The sequence below is a fragment of the Mya arenaria genome, chromosome 7, assembly GCF_026914265.1.
Source record: "Mya arenaria isolate MELC-2E11 chromosome 7, ASM2691426v1".
NCBI classification, from domain to species: Eukaryota; Metazoa; Mollusca; class Bivalvia; order Myida; family Myidae; genus Mya; species Mya arenaria.
In genome coordinates, this window is record NC_069128.1 from 25,300,223 (window position 1) to 25,318,260 (window position 18,038).

Here is an 18,038-nt window from a genome sequence, read left to right on the forward strand (position 1 = left end):
TGGCAAGTTCTAAATCGGAATATACGTTGAAATAGCAGAAAACAGTAATTGAAATTCCGGGTTGGGTAATTCTGCAAAGTAAACTCATGCCTATAAAGGAATACGGGTTAAACTTTAGTTACCCCATTGCGGACAACAACAAGTTTAACATAACAACTTTGAGTACTACTATATAAAACATTTTCAATCATAATTATTGTCGACATGCAGTCGAAATATATCGCCGGGGCACATCAATATATACAAACTAATTCAATAAGTGCCTCCTATCAGCTATGGCTCATTTAAACAAGGATTTCTTTCGCATAGCATGCGTTTAGCTTTACAAATTATTATCGACATGCTCTTCTATTTATTTTTCATCAATGCTGTTCGCTTATTTGTGTAAATTTTGATTATAACTTGGATTTTATTTGGTTGAAGAGGACTATGGGTGATGAAGGGAACGAAAGAGAATCGTAAGTTTGTTTATATTTTCTTTCTTTTTTAATTCTGTATTTTTTGTTACTTTGCAAATCTATATAACACTTGTATACACAGTATAATTGATAACAGTGGGCAGTTTTTGCATATTATTGTAATACTTGCAAAAGTACTCTTGTAAATGTCTTAGAAGTTACTCCTTCCATATAACAATTAAGGCATCCGAGGTAGAAATTGGCTTTAAAATTCATCAAGCCATTGGAAATAATAATACATTTTGATACCTGGGCGACCCCATGTGATTTGCAATCACTTAAAAGGGCATTGCTAACTGGTTTTTTATATGCAATGTGAGTTGTTGCAGTTTGTATTTTTTCGTGAAATGACTTATAATGCAGTCGTTTTTAAACCAAAAAGCTCGTTTGTATTTGTATAATCTTTGTAGGTGACTATTCACATAACACTGATATGATATTAAGTCACCGAGCATCCACAGTTTACACTTTTGTACATCGGTTACCTTAATTACAATTGAACTGGTAGAAGAAAACTAACCTGTACAGCAATGTAAATCAGATGTGTGTCTAATTTTGACAAAATCTTCGTCTTGGTTTGATAAAAAATTTTAACATTTGCTTTTAATAGAAAGAATCTGGTTGCAGAGAAAGATGACAGAAAGGACAATAAAGGATTTTGTGATGTTATTTCACAGTTATGCTGTTGTTGCTTCTGTTGCTCGGTAAGACCCTGTTTTGTTGTTCTGGTGAATTTGTGAATCTTAAATAATTGTTTGTACTTATGAAGAAGGAAAATAACATATTTCTTCCGGGAATTTGTCAATTACTAGTACATTCACAGTAGTCTAGAATTATGATATTCGGTCAATGTCTGCATTGCAGAAAAAGATGCAATATTCCACAATTAACTGCTTTTACTCATGTAAGCCATACGTTCGTAAGAGACTTTTCACGGAAAGGGTAATCGCCACTGTATCGTCCATGCAACCCGATGACAAAATCGTGAAAATATGTTATTGTCTCCGGATGAAACCGGATTTTCTTTACATTTTTCTTGTTTCGACCAGCTGGGTCCCGAAACCCTGCACGTACATGTACAAATATTGATGGAAGCGTAGAGATGACTCTTAAGTCAACGTAAATAATTTTTCAAGCAATAATTTTAGAGAAATTTAATACTTTAATTCTATGTTATCGTTTCTTTTTTGAGCGAGTATGTATCGCAACAGGGCAATGAATCCGAGACATTATACGTTTTGGCACGATCTGGCGCAAAAGTAGACACTTTTAAAGGGCTCAGAGTAAACTCAATAGTGTAATCTTCTTTGCCGCACATCAACAATTATGTTACTTATTTTTTAAACAATTTCAAAGGGCACAGAACATAAGGAAGATGATACACCACCAGTTCTGTTGGACACACCTACACTGGAGAAGTTACAAACACTTGTTTCGAATAAGGTATGTTAGCACAAAGCGCATTGGTGAAACATTCAAACTTTTATCGATTTACAGTCTATTGATTATTAATTTATTAAATTAACATATTGTGTGTGTTGTGTTGATAGGGCCCCGTTGAAATTGGAGTTTATCTTCTGGCCTGGTAAATAGAAAAGTAGGTTTTCTTGTATGTTGTGTTACATAACATTTACAAATTACCAAGAGCTGTATGTGTAATATGCCTCCAAAGGACAGTTTTAATTGTTTCTTCATTCTATAAAATTGGCATGTTTTCCAAATTTAAACGGCCAATTGGATAAGGAAAGAAGCGCAGATTTCCCCGAAATTAAAAATAAATAGCGATCTACCTGGCCTGCGCATGTAAAATTAAGGACTATACGTATCTCTGCCCTCTACTGTCAAATCCCTTCCACGGGTACTCGCCATCATCGCATCGAAGCTGATTTACAAGAATTATTAGGCTATGCTGCAAACCTCCACTAGTACAATAGGTAATCGCTGTACATGTAAGTCACTGGATCCCGTCCGCCAGTTTAGCTTAATAGCGCAATGCACATGATGACTTTAAACATGTAGAGCAATTTGGGCCGGTACCCGCAGATGGGTTTTCAACGAATTGTAAGAAATACGACTGGTTATGTTGCTTAAATATGTTTTCAATATATTCTTTTTCTATGTACAACAGCAAATCCATTGCGGTATCAATGGTGTGCCGATGAGTTGGATCAAATTTGTCTGGAGAAAGTTGCAGAAAGGACCTTTGCAAGAATACCGTCAAAATGCAGTAGGAAGAGACGACATCATTTTTGTGTTCGGGACGTTATGCACACGTATTGAGGACGACACCCAGGCAGCTGTTGAGGATGTAAAAATTCAGCCAGGTTATGAATTTATATATATGCAATATATAAATAAGTGTGCGCTTTATTTATTTAATTATTTTAATTTCAATGAAATTAAACTAATTTTGATATTATAACTGGTCTAATTTATTTTTCGCCTATTACAGATGAGAAAAATAAAGTGGTTGCGCTGATGTTCCATCTTGTCGGAGCAAACAGAACAATAGAGAACGTCAAAGATTGCTCCTATAAGCATGATAATATATTGGACACATTTCACATTCCCTTCAAAGACATATGAAGGCAGTGTTTATGCATAGTAATACGAGACGAATATTTACAATGCCTTTTGTTCTATTATATCAAAATATAAAAGGCAAAATTCATACTACAGTAAAATGGATTAAATTGCAACTGATATCTGCCAATAACAGATACTTGACTTAGCCAAACTACAGATTAATAAATACTTAGGTTTATTATATATCCATCGTAAATCCACACTCAATACATGTCGCAAAATACGGGAGTCCGACTTCCACTCCAGTGCAATATGGCCGTATTCCACTCTTGTGACGTCACGTCATAACAAGTATCGGATTATATATAAAACAAATAGGATTATTAGTACTGCGTTTTGATCCAGAATGTCGTATTCGACTCTCGTGGATTTTTGCATATTTTGATTTCACTCGGCTTGAGCCTTGTGAAATCCGAATCTGCAAAAATCCACTCGAGTCGAATACAACCTCCCGGATCAAATCGCAGTACTAATAATCCTATTTTATTGAAAGAAAGCCGACGGCATGATTACATTGTGTTTATAAAACTGTTTCATGGAAATTGTGTAATCTTTTCTTTTTATACTAACGTTTAACATACTGTTGTATTTGTTATGTACTCAACGGATCTTCCAACACCCTTTTTATAACAGCAATGAATAAAAGCAGTCCTTCGATAATTTATCTATTTTTAAATCTGACATTTAGCTACATTTCTAACACAATGAAAAGAAAGGTTCTGAAAGCGATTTATTACTATTTCTGTTTAATACATTTTGCGCTTTACAGAAAATCTTACATACATCCATAGCTTGTGAAAGACATAAAACATAAAACGATTTAAATTGATAACGAATGATGAGAAATGAAGCCCGCATTTTAAAACAACCTGCATCTTTTAACACGCAAATTTTGTATTGGCATTGATAATTAAAGCATAGAGTCTAAGAAATCATCGTTAATTGATATTAAATAGCGATATGAATACATATTAAGAACTGTCTTACTAGCTTTCATTCTCTTTTTTGATCTGAAAGATCCCTTTTTAAGCAAGGGGTTTACGTATTTAAATCAGCCGTATTATACCTTTCAAAAAGGCAGTCCTTCGTTTTTATTTTTTCATTATTCAATCTTAATATTCCTTTATTTTCTAGTTGCAAGTCATTTAGTTAGATATTAACAACATTTATAGTGACATATGTAAACATATCGATCATAATAATTTATTATGATAACCTGGTATCATACTCATCAAAAAATCGAAAATGCGAATATCACTCAAATTGTTCATTTGTGCGTTGAAAGTCCTGTTTAGTTATCACTGTGTGGAAACGGACACCGGATATAGCTCAAAAATTGATAAATCGATAAGCGTTTGATTTTGACACATGGAAAGTTTTCTATCATTTTTTGTATTTTATGGTTATTTCTTTCATGCTTTACGATGAAATATGGGGTTTTAGCAGTGAAATGACAACAGTGAAAATATCAATTTGATATTTTCACTGCAAAATAAGGAGTGAAAATATCAATTTTCAGAACTACTTTTAAAATTCTTTGTTGTTAATGTACTTGCCTTGGTCAAAACAGAACACTGGACTTCAGTAAATTATGTCAAAAAATGTTAAAAAAATAAAGAAATATTTTATAAATTTAAATAAATATATAATTGGAAATTAACAACTTACCGTTTATTACCGGTTATCCCGTTTATCAAACATTTTACTGATCTTTGAAGCTGAATGTTCGAACATTTGCTTTCATTCCAAACAAATTACAGACAAAAAACAACTGTTCGAACATAAATAAAATTTTATAGCATCGTTCAAATGTATTTTGAACTGTTAACCGTTGTAGTACGTTGAATGAGCTTCCTGGAGAATTCACACAACAATTTACAGATAGATCCGATATTTTTTACCCCACCCACATCTCAAAATGTGTCAACAAACTAGCGTGGCATTTACTCTTCTGGAAAACAAACATTTTAAAGCGAAACAGACTGGTCTCTGACAGTAAGATGACTGAATATTAACTTACTATAAAAACACGCGTATATGCAGTCTTAAACTAAGAAGAATGGTTAAAATCACACATTTGACCTTCCAAATTTTCATTCTATTAATAACGGCGTAGTAATTTGGTTAAAATAAAGTGTTTTCATTATTTTTTGGAACATTTGTGCACTAATAATACTTCATTTTTTACTGTTCATAAAGCTTTGCAATAAAAAAAACCGAGTGAATATTAAGCTATAAGAATGAATAGCAGAGAACTATTTCTCAGCAAACCGAGAGTAGAAAAGTTGACAGCTATAATTATGCATGAGGGGCGCCCCACGGGTAGCGGCGTAAAGCCCACCCTTTTCAAAAAAGGGGGTAATTCAGAAATAAATAAAAAAACAAACAAATAAAAGTCCGAAAATAAGCATAAAAGAAACAGAAAATTTGTTTATTTCAGTGTAAGATCGTATTTAATTTCACTCGTGATCATAAAAAAACTACATTTTCACTCGTGGCTTCGCCACTCGTGAAAATATGTTTTTCTATGACACTCGTGAAATAAAATACGATCTTACACTGAAATAAACAAATATCCTCTATGTATTTATCAGAATCAAAGAGTTTCAAATAACTTGACCCTGTGCAATATACGACTATGATGGAAAGGTGTCTCCTCTTTTGTATAATAGCCCAATTCTCGCCGAAAGTTGCATGATCGCTCACAATGTTCATTCATGTGGTACGATTTCAAACATTAATCAATAAATTAAAAATAAGAATAAAAACTAAATCGAGCGATTTCATTGCAATTACATTATCTAGTAATGTGTAAGATATCAATACGATATGTTTGGTTGTTACGGAGATATTCATACCTTTTGATGCTCTTGCGGTGTGCTGGGGATAGATGAAGCAAATAAATAACTGCACAGGGAATAGCTATAAGGTGGACTAGTAACGATGTAATTAGAACAACGAGACTATTATAATGATAACGGCCATTTACCTATACGCGAGCTCGAGTGAAATAGTTCGATGTTGTCCATATTGAAGAATAAGAGCAAAAAAAATGTTGCTGTTTTTTGTATCTGTATGCACTTAAAACTGATTCATTAATATAGATTAGTTAACCATGACGTGTTTTTACAAGCATCAACGTTCGAGTCGCAAATATCATATAGTACTGCGAACATTTCTAAGGGCTTATCTTTAACGGTTTAAAAGTTACATTGCCAGTTTTTACAATACAAATAGTTGATATTATGCTTGTGAAATCCTTCGATTCAGATTTTTTATTTATTCGATATATTTCCTAAAAAAACAAACAATACTTGTCGAAACTCTGTAAGTTTTGAGGTGATCATCTCAGATTGGAAGAAACATTTTTCGAGGTCTGCTAAATCGTGTGCACTTTAAAGTATACCATAGGCCAAATTTAGCATTTAGCTATTAGTTCTAACACTTGTTTCATTTGTGGATACGGTAGATAAGCGTTAACACAGCAAGATCTTACCTCTGGTAAAGAAAAACAACTGCATACTTGTCTGTTTACTTATCACTTTTTGAGCTATATCCGGTGTCCGTTCCCACACAGTGGTTATATCAAATACAAACATTGCAAAATGGTTACTCTTTAAAAACGATGTGTCACGTATGTATTTAAGTATTAGATGTCCATGCAATCTACAATGAGTCACTTCTTTATAAATGCTCCATTGATAAGCATCACTGATTGTACATGAACTTTCAAATAAGCGCGTACTTTTATTTTACTAACACATTCTTAAATTGTAAATTGTGTACAATTTCATTTAATAAAAGTTTTTGAAACATTATCGTATGATTATGATTTTCGTTACTTACATAGGATATAATTGAATTATGATTGTTTCAGTATGATATCGATTGATTTGATGATTGAGAATCGTTAGTCATATTTTCACGATTGATGAAGCCTTGAGTGAAATATGAACTATCGGTTATAATGAGATGAAATACAATTAATATCTCACTGAAGATACAACAGCTTTTAAAGGTTTCCAAAGAAGGTTTTGGCGATTATCCCTTTTAATGTTCATGAGAAATGACCTACGCACCACGTCGATTGGCTAATTTTTCGACAGCATAACCACATAACTCAAATATCGAAGTGCATACGTGAAGAAAATAGGGCAGAAATCTTGTAAAGAAAGAACTACATTAGCCAGGAAGAATATATATGGTTTTTATGATGCGTAATTCAATCGACTTGTATATTTAAGAACAATGACATTATTTGCTTTACATAAACGTGGGAAGGTAGCAGACATATGATTTTTAATATGCAAAATTTAAATGATTTTGTTTGTTTGTTTTTAAATAGATCTGAGGAAATTACAGGTACTAAACTTAATTCAGGAGGTTCACTTGTTGCGATGATCTTTTATCAGAACATATGTTCATTTTGAGCCACAATGATACGCATTTATGGATAAGAGTAAAAGGAAAACTTTTTAATTTGAAAAAAATGAGGTAAACATTTGTGCTTGGCAAGTTTTTGTTGGAAATGACACTTATGCTAGTATTTTAGATAATATGATAACCATAAGACAAACATATGGCGATGACAGATATACTATTGTGATTTTAGGTAATCTGAATGCTCGTGTTGATAATCTGTCCAATTTGGTCACAAACGATCATAATATTTTAAGTCAGCAACATAGATAAACTGAATATTATGCCCTTGATTCTGATATAACTCGATTTTGTTAGGATGACACTACTTATTCAAACGGTCGTTTATTCATTGATTTCTCCAAGAATCTTGATTAAGAAAAGCAAATGGGGGGGTGTAGATGCTAATATTGAAGCTTAAACTTTAGCTGGAAGCAATTGATCTTGAGTAGTGAATGACTGCATGATCATACTACTACTACTACTACTACCACTACCACTACCACTACCACTACCACCACTACCACTACCACTACCACTACTACTACTACTACTACTACTACTACTACTAATTTAACTATTATTATTATAATAATAATAATAATAATAATAATAATAATAATAATAATAATAATAATAATAATACTATTATTATTATTATTATTATTATTATTATTATTATTATTATTATTATTATTATTATTATTATTTTAACAAAGAAGCAGAGAGGCAATTTACTTGGAATAATGACGAAAGCAATAAATATGTGAAACAGTTCTTATTTCAGTAATTTAATAAAAAATGTAGTGACTCATTTTGACAAGTGCAGCTCAAATAAGGATATTGAAAATAGTTTATATATGTTTTCGTCAGATTTAGAAAGAAAATGTATATGCCTATGTTCGACCGATCACAAAATAAAAGTATTAGTGCAAGAAACACTAAACATTCATTTAAAAGATGAATATTGTATGAGCAAGTATGTTCCGAAGGAAGAAAGGTTTTTTTCATTGAATGAATTACATATAGGGAATGAAGTAATTAGAATGGTCTGCGCTAGAAGTGTTTGTCGTTAAGAAGAAATTACTACAATAACAATAACATTTTCAGAGGTCATGACAACATACTTAAAAACTCTTAAAGCTGCACTCTCACGGATTGATAGTTTTTTAGTTTATGTCTCATAATGATCTGTTTTCGGTATCAATGCCTTCAATTAAGTCATATAAGGTACCTCACAATATCACATATCTCAATTGAAAACTGCCGAAAATTTTATTTCTTAAAACGTTAGCTTTAAGACATGGCAGATTTTCGAACGTAAATATGGAAAAATGCGATATGATCTTTTGCCAGCAGTCCTGTATCTGTGGTTTATAGACATCTTCAGATATTATTTTTAAGGTAAAAAAAAGGTCACTTGGTCAAATTAAAGAAACATTCTGATAATAAAATAACAGGGATAAACTTTATCTGACAAACATGAAACTTGATAAGAAGGATGTTTCCACATGATTTATAAGTTTAGTTTGAGTATGGGTCATATCGGATAAACTATTGCTAAATGCCATGTTCACTCAATTAAAGATTTAACTTTCATTGAATCAATATGCTCACTATAAAATACGGGTATTTTGCTTGAAAGTGTCATGATCCGGGTCGTTGTTGATTATATAGACAAATCGTTGTTTTTTTCTTAAAATTACACTCATTGTGTTGAAAAAAAATCAAAGTCGCTGTTCCTAAAATAAAACAAAAGTTCCAGCTCAATTACTTTATAATTGATGGATATTGATGTATTATATTGTCATGCTATTTCTGTTACCTGCATAAGAAGGAACCGACATACCCTCTTAATATATAAATGTGAAATTGAAACGCTATATGTTCTAGCATGTATCATATTTACATATTGTAACATAAGCAGATTTTATCGTGAAACATGTGCCAATTGATTTGAGTTACCACGGTATTCTCTTAAAATACGTTAGCGACTCACTAATCCACAACAGTTATATATACTCTAATCTCATGATTAAATCAAAGCGCTTAACGCGTTTAATGGCTTTCGGCCTGCAACGTTTTGTGAGTATAGTCATGTAATTGTAAAGCATACTTATTAAGGTATTAGCCATGTGACACAGTTCAACACGTACATTTTTTTTTATTTATTTCAATTATTATTTCAAAATCAGATATTAAGACACAAAGCCAATATTTCCTTGTAAGATAAACATAAGATTACAGGGATAAAAAGTTTCAATGAAAATTGTATTTTAAAAAATAGTTTAACAAAAAATCTTTGACTGATCTTCGAATTTTTCGGAACATAGCAGTTTCTGATGTTTTAAAATTTACAGCAATTTTACTAAATTCCTAAAAATATAGTTAAATATAAGAACAGCTGGTGAAATCATTTGAAATATTTTCCATAATGTCTATAGAACAATTTAAAAGACAATTTATGATAGTTTACCATGTAGTTTTGAAAAAGAAATGTCAAGTAACCGTACAGTTTACAGCCAATAAAAAAGCTAAAAAATCACTTTTATTTTTGTTACATAGTGTTAATCTTAGTTTATTATAAGTATTATGTGTTTTCTTCCAAATAAATGCATTTTACTCATTAAATTAAATCAGATAACAATATTTAAACCAAACTGGTGGAATAAAAACTATCATACGTTGGAATGAATACTTTTACCGCACAGAAATACAGCAGCCAAGCAATATGGAGATAAATTCAAATAATACATGAACATGGAACAAAACTCACAAGAGTCATTTTTTTAGTTATTGACATGTCTTTTCTTTAACATGAGAACAATAAATATGAAAGTTTCATGCAATTATCTCCTCAACAGTGGTATTCATGTTTTTAAGCATTAACTATGCATATATTTGAACATCAATTTCACACATTTTCCTTTTTTCCAAAAAAGTGTTCAAATTTTGGAACAACAGCTTCCAGAGTTCTTTTGTCATTTGTTATGCATGTTTGTCCTTCAGAGCTTTTCCATGTAAGTGTACTTAAAGTCCATCTTGACCAGAGCGTCAATATATTTTCTTTAAATGTTGAACATTCAGCCCAGACCCAGTTTTCCGCAGTTGCTGTTTTCATCAAACAAACGCAACAAATCTTAATAATCTTGGCATGTTCTTAGCACATTCTTTACTAGATAAAAATTGTAGTGTGCAGCTTTTGCTAGGAGACTATTTTCTAGGGCATTTTTATCAACATAATCATTGTTAACTTTTGAAACAAACATAAAACTTTTCACATTTTTTTGTTTCAAAAGAATCACACTGACAAACACAAGTATATGCTGAAATTATTGCAGGAAAATCAAAACGCCTCCCATTGTGGGCAACAATAACTGCCTTTTTGAGTTAGTTTAAGAAGTAAGTCGAGGCTGATCTCTATGAGCTTGGGGTCACAGGTTTACCATTCACTATCATTTCCTTGTCACTGACCATGGTTATACCTGTCACCTGCTAAGCACTGTCTGAGATTGAAATCTTCGGCCGAATGTAGTTGAATGTTTGTTCAGAGGAAAGTTCAACAGCAGTCAGTTGAGTAATATGAGGCATTTGTGTACTGAAATATAAGGTTGCACAATGTTTAATTTTCATTAGTCATTGGGTAAAGGCTTTTGATGATATGCCTTTTTAAAATTCTTACCAAATAACAGTTGTTTAACATAGGCACTTGCAGAAAATGGAAGGACAATATGACAATAATATGATGTAGATGCTAATGACAAAGACACAAGGCGTTGACAATAAAATGCCAATGTTGGTATGATTAAAGAACATTATTTAATGATAATGTTTCTAGGCCAAAGTTGACATAGGAGGGGTCCTGATGGCACTGTCACTGGCTTATATTGACTTCAATTGTGATGCATTAGTACTATGATTTTCCATTATTGTGTCAAATATGTAATAGTTACATGATAAAATACTATATTCATGTGCTAAATACAATTAATACCTTGTATAAGATGATTAATCTGGCAATTTACCAACTCGGAAGTCTTCAACATGTCCATCCATGGTTTTCATGGTTGTTGCAGATTCCTCATCAGCAACATCACTAAGAAGAAATTATTTTGTCAATATGAGTTATAACAAATCATACTTAAGAACAATAAAACCCTCAACTTCTGCACAATTTGAAAGATAAATTTTAATGAAATTCTACTTCTGAAAAAAACAGATCAAGTGTAGAAAATCGTTTAAATCATTGATAACAACTTAAAAGCAGAAAACTTAATTCTTTATGAATACTTTTTAAGAACTTAACTTAATCTCAGACACAAAAGCCTCATTTGCTTCTTTACGGGTCAACTTGGCTGCTACACTTTTCAACAAAATTTAATGATCCCGCTGGCCTTTTAACTGCCTGCAGGCTACAATATGGACCGGCTTAATGTTTAAACAGAACAGAATATTTATTTAGATAAAAGCATATACAGCTTATGGTCATCAAAACAATCATCATAGCATGCACAACAGGATAAAAAAATAACATGAATACAAACAAAATGAAACAACAAGAAGAGAGCAATAACATCCAGTTTGAGTTACGCTGTAATATTAATCATATTGTCTCTGATCTGATTTGCCTTAATAGTAAATATAGCCAGTTTGTGTAACAACGACTTTTTCTAAGAGTTAAGAATAGTAATAAATTTTAACATACAAGGTCGTGTTCGATAATAACTAGGTATATAATGATCTCTTAAGTGTTTATATCTATCACATATCAGTACAAAATGATATTCATCTTCAATGTCATTCAATGAACATACATCAAATCTCCTTTCATGTCGGGGAATGTTCCTATAACGGCCTTCTTCTATTTTAAGCCTGTGAGAGGATAATCTTAATTTGCTTAAGGCATGTCTGTGTTTGACATTGTCAACAATGTTCAGGTAGCAAGACATTTCAAAAAGTGGATTTCACTGCACGAAATAGAGTAAGACTTGTTGAGCTATTAACACCTTAATTCCATTGTGTTATATAGGTATATTTCAGTCTTAATTTTAACTGGCTTATAAAAGATGGTATATTAAGCACTGAGTCTCTAAACAGCCAAATTTCATTAAAACCGGCCGATTGTAATAATAGTTTTACTTTGGTTAACCAATTTACATGGCCTTTTTCACATTCGTCTAAAAGCATACGATATGTCTCATACAATATACAATTTGAATTAAAACTGTTCATGAGTTTAAACCAATATTTGGCTATTTTCACTTTTCTGTTCATTATTAATGGAAAGCGTCCCGTTTCTCCATATAACGACAAATTATTAGTCGTTATTTTGACATTTAAAATCTGTTTAAGGAACTTTTTGTGTAGTCATTCCAGATTTTCAGCTACAGCAAAGCCCCATAACTCTGAGCAGTATTTGAGCATAGGGAGCACATACGCGTCAAATAAATCAAATTGTATATTTACTGGTATATACTCTCCAGACGTACTGCTTTTGAGAGACATTTAAAGTTGACAACATGTGGTTGATCTAGCCGAATCCACCCAAACCATCTTGCTGAAAATATTTGAAAAAGGGAATGCAGTTTGTTTCACTAGATAAAAAAGCATTCATATGGCTATGTCAAGGCTGCTGTTTACATGTTTGTATTTACAATCAAACATATTGTTTAAACAGCTAAAAATTGTTTAAACAGCTAAAAAGTCATACAATGAACAAAGTGCAATTTACATTGTACAATGGCCTGCATTTCAATAATAGCCTATTTTGTATTATACATCAATAATTTGGCGTTCATTTATTGATAGTTTATTTCAATTATTCATACATAATATGTTTAACGTAACTCCATTTTAAATAGCAACTGAATACACATAAAATAATTACCTTTACCAAGTTTTGTATGTGCAGCATGGCATGCCCTTTTCTTTACTAGATGTGTGTGATTTTCTATAGGAAACATGGTTGATGGCAAGAGTCATGATTTTAACACCTGACATATAAATAACCTACAAATCCCTTCTTCAGCTCGCAAACCGCATTATCCAAAAACTAAAAAAACAACTTCATTGATTCTCCACCTACTTTTATCCAAGTTTTTCGGCCGATAAATGTGCCTATCGGCATTACACTTGCTTTCCACAATTCCTGGCATCGCAATAACATGTTTTCGTATGATTGTGGTCTATTAAAACTTTTAATGATTTTTCCTGATGAATAATGTTTCTTAAAACGACCGGGTTTGTCTCGGCTCCGCCATCTATGAAATTCCAATAACATTATAATAATAGCGAGAAAATACCCTCCGTGAATAAAAATAGAAACATCCGGTATAGGCTGAGTACGTACGATGTTCGTAACGATCTGTTACGGTGAATGGCGACATGTGTCGATGTTATCCGATGTTTCCCCGAGTTGTATTACATGGCTATTACCTTAACATAAACATCTAAATATAGTAAATGCTCGCTCATAATTTCCTTTGCGAAAACTTTTAGAGTTTAATGTTGATTCTCAATAAAATCATGAAGTATAAATCACTTGAAATGTGGAATACGCCAAATAGTTACGTATAAGGTATGGAGTAATTCTCAATATCATATAAAAACTTATCTGGAGCTTTGGTTTCATGAACAATGCACTGCCACGGATAAAGCATTAAGGATGTTTTAGTAAATTCTACTCTACTCCTCAAACTTGACTTAGGCGTATTTAATGTACTACAAGGGTATGCCAGCTTAACCAAATGCATCCCAACAAAATGCATTGGATATATTAATTAGGTTTATGTCTAAGGCTTCTTTCTACAACGCCAAATACCTTTGGATCGCATCACTCACCTACAATTTATTCCCTGTATGTTTGATGTACATGCATCTTAATAATGCCCTCAACATATGTCACTCGTGGACAAAATGAACAGATGTATATCAGTGTTTATTTAAATATGCATATGCAATATGCTACATGCTCAAGATATTGGACTGAAATTACTTTCCGTTGCATTCGGCATAACATGACTATGACACAAATTGTAGCAGGTCGATAGCCTGTCAACGCGATTTGATTTGAATGGTAAAAGTGAATAATATTAATTTAGTAATGGATAAAAGGTTGTTAGTATGTACTTACACAAGAGAATGGTTTTATGCGACACACGTTTTACAAACACAAGTAAACACTAACAATCTCAATAAAAACAATGTCAAGTAAAAGCCGATTTAGGCAATTTAAAACATAGAAAATATACTATATGAATGAACTAAAGTCACCAAATAACTGATTGTAGGATTAAATTAAGTATTATAATTTCATTAAAAACGATATGAATTTATATTTTACGCCTAATTAGCATTTAATTGCATCATAATACGATCCATATTTTATCCTGGTTTTAACGACTTCTCAGAGTTTATTTCCGGGAATAAACCTGTCCGAATGCGATGATCCACATTCTATTCTTAACTACAATGTACATGAAGATATTATCGGTCCTCGATAAGTGATGGCATGTTTATTCAAACTGTTAAAACATTTAAATTCGATAATAATTATAATATCAGTCAAACAATTTTAATCGATTAAGGCCTTGTGCTAAATGATGCCAATCAAGGTGTGAGATTCTTAACTGAACCCGCGAAAATGACATCGACCCAAGCAAACAAATCAAAGTGTGAAATTCTTGTTTGGGACCGCGAAAACGACTTCGAGCCTGGAGAAATATCGACCTTCAAGATATCGAGCCATCCGATCGCAATTTATATGAACAAAGAGAAAATAAAATTCGGTCCTTTTAATTTGGTTCGAGCCAACGAGGATATCGAGCCATGAGATATCGAACGTTACGCGTTCATTTTGAAACTATTTGCGGATTCTACTTTTCATATTGCGTTCTGTAACTCGCCGATATCAAAAAAATTGCTTTTTGTATAATTTCAATTGCGTTATATTACGCAAAACGCAGCTTATTCGAACTATATTAACGGCATTACATAGATTGAAAACTCATTACAGCGCATTTTATACGAAGCTAATTAATATACAGAACGCAGTCCGTAGCTGTAAATTATGTCGGTGACCACCTTAGTTCTAACCGCGCTGGGGTTGATACGCCCGTGCGCGCATTGATTCGCCAAGAGTTAAAAAGGTTATGTCAATCTGCCGATTCAATTTCCGAGGTACGGTTATAAAAGTCTCCATGCCTAGCGGCCTACAGCCTAAAAAATCAATAGCTCGGGTAGAAAATGCAGTAACTTTAACATTGTTAGTCGGCTAGAATACAAATGAAACAATGGAACTCGTGCATTTCACTTTGAACTATATTAATCATGAGCAGGAAATTCGACGACAACGCAGCAAACTTGGTGTGCAAGTTTTTTGGCTGTATGCCGCTAGAATACACACTATTATAACCGTTTATCGGAATCTACCATCGGCAGATCGACATAACATTTATAACATTTGACGAATTAATGTGCGCATTAGTGAAAATCCCAGCGTTTATTTAACTGTGGTGGTCAACAACCCAATTTACATTATCAATCTGCTTTTACAGCTACGAAGCTGCGTTCTGCATGAGAAGCTTGCTAAAGTAGCGCTGTTCTGAATATTCATAAATTAGTTTGGCGGTTAAAAATAGTGCGAATTAGCAGACGTTTTGCGTAATAACGCAATTAAAATCATTCGAAATGCAAAAGTTAAATATCGAGGAGTTACATAATGCATTAAAAACAGCAAAATACAAAAATGAACTGTTACTTAATTAAAATAAATACATGTATCTGTGTATACATTTTGGAACACTCACTGCCGAGAATCTAGAAACTATCGGTTAAAAATGAAATCTTGGTCATCGGTTTCGGGCAGGTATGTATCTGTGTGTACACCTGGAATTCTCGCGACCGGGAATCTAGAAATTATCGTTCGAAAATGGAATCTAGGTCATCGGTTTTTGACAGGTCTTTTTCCCGGAAATTAGCCCGGAAAACTCGGTAAAACTCGGAAAAAAAGGATTTTTGGATCGTATGAAAGATATCAATAAATGTTTATATGGGGCAAGATATCAAACAAAATTGTTTGTAATGAAATCAGTGATTTTTTTCGGTGATTGTTATTCATTATTTAGTACAGTTTCATGTTTGAAATAACCTTAAATCGGCTCTATCTTGACAGGTTTTGAATATATTGTGAGTATGTACTTTCACAAAATAAATGGTTATGCGATTGATTCGAATCAAACCATTCATTTTAATACCCACTTACAACCTTAAACCATTACTAAATGCATATTATACACCTTTACAATCAAAAACAAAGCGCTAAAAGCGTCGACATGCTTTTCGACCATCAACAATTCGTAAGTATAGTCATGATATGCCGAATGGAACGGAAAGTGTGTGAAGATTTTGCGGTTTGTCTCAGTTATTTTAGCCCAGAGTCTTAAGCATGTTGTATGTGCACATTTATAAACCACAGATATAAATATCTTCATTTTGTCAACATGTGTCGTAGGTTGAGGACAATTAGCTAAAGAACTTCAACGAACACGTAATATATTACCGTTTGGGGCGCGTTCGCTGTTGAGAACGTCGTATCCAAACCCTACCAGAATTCGTGACATTTTTATGTCACGCTGTTATTTCACTTGTATGCATTGTACTGCAAAAATAACTTTATTCTCAGGTAAATGAGGTAAAATGTAGTTGACAAACATATTTTGAAAACCATAAAACGCTTTTTTAATAGTTGATTTATCTTTATAATAAATCCGATTATAAACATTCCTTAACTAGGTCATAGTTGTGTTCAAATTAAATCACGTGATAACAACATGTTCAGAAAATACCCACGTGACCTTCATTTGACCTCACAAGTGTAGTGTTTATTTTGCTGTTATTTTTCTATTTTGAATAATTAGAAATATAACAAATTTGGAATAAATTAATTTTTTTTTCTTAACAAAAGATATTTTCAACCTTACTGCAATTGGTTTCAACTAAATGAACAATGTGAAGCCGATGCTAAAAATTGAATCCATCGACGTCATCATGGTCATGTGATTGCAGAGTCATTCAATTGCATCATCATACTCAGTTGATTCTGGTTGACTTTGGTATGGGCGTTACGCCATAACTTTAATATGTAGTAAACATCAAAAAAATAAATATCAACATTAAAGTAATGGAAGCCAGAACTAGAGGACAATATACGATACATCAAAACATGTAGGGAATACATAGTATATGGGTGATTCAATCCAGAAGAAATCTGCACGAGGATTCTGTTATTGTAGAAAAAGACCATAAAAATAAACTTTATAATTATTTCCAATGCATTTTGTTGGATGCATTTGGTTATGCCGGCATACCATGATAGTCAATTAAATATGCCTATTTTTTGAAGTGTAGAGAAGAATTGACTAAGAAATGCCTAAATGCTTTATCCGTGGCAGTGCATTGTTTTTGAGATCAAAGTTCCAGATAAGGTTTAATATGCAATTGAGTTTTACTCAATATATGTCATTATTTGGGTAGTCCGCATATAAAATGCGTATTTCAAGTGTCTGGTTCTCCATG

At 32.5% G+C, this 18,038-nt stretch overlaps 1 protein-coding gene and 1 long non-coding RNA gene across 3 annotated transcripts; one reads left to right on the plus strand and one right to left on the minus strand.

Annotated features, from left to right (window-relative positions):
• LOC128241883 (uncharacterized) lies at positions 1 to 3,267 on the plus strand. 2 transcript variants are annotated; one of them, XM_052959004.1, is made up of 5 exons: positions 1 to 458; positions 1,086 to 1,162; positions 1,815 to 1,901; positions 2,587 to 2,782; positions 2,911 to 3,267. In XM_052959004.1, the coding sequence occupies exons 1-5, from the start codon at positions 437 to 439 to the stop codon at positions 3,042 to 3,044; spliced, it is 516 nt and encodes a 171-aa protein (XP_052814964.1). In that variant the 5' UTR covers positions 1 to 436; the 3' UTR covers positions 3,045 to 3,267. The 2 variants fall into 2 exon arrangements, with proteins under 2 accessions (XP_052814964.1, XP_052814963.1); XM_052959003.1 differs by having other exon boundaries at positions 9 to 458; positions 1,069 to 1,162.
• Positions 3,268 to 9,823: 6,556 nt separating this feature from the next.
• Positions 9,824 to 12,997, minus strand: LOC128241926 (uncharacterized). Its single transcript, XR_008262526.1, has 3 exons — positions 12,930 to 12,997; positions 11,458 to 11,559; positions 9,824 to 11,061 (listed from the first exon to the last, which is right to left on the minus strand). It is a non-coding gene; the product is annotated as an uncharacterized LOC128241926 (long non-coding RNA).
• Between the last annotated feature and the right edge of the window lie 5,041 nt (positions 12,998 to 18,038).

What these genes read in the sequence shown, in the direction of transcription:
- LOC128241883 (XM_052959003.1), top strand. Translation starts at nt 430, where the DNA reads ATGGGTGATGAAGGGAACGAAAGAGAATC. An exon ending in GAAGGGAACGAAAGAGAATC is followed by an intron (nt 459 to 1,068) that starts GTAAGTTTGTTT and finishes TGCTTTTAATAG; the next exon opens with AAAGAATCTGGTTGCAGAGA. An exon ending in GTTGTTGCTTCTGTTGCTCG is followed by an intron (nt 1,163 to 1,814) that starts GTAAGACCCTGT and finishes ACAATTTCAAAG; the next exon opens with GGCACAGAACATAAGGAAGA.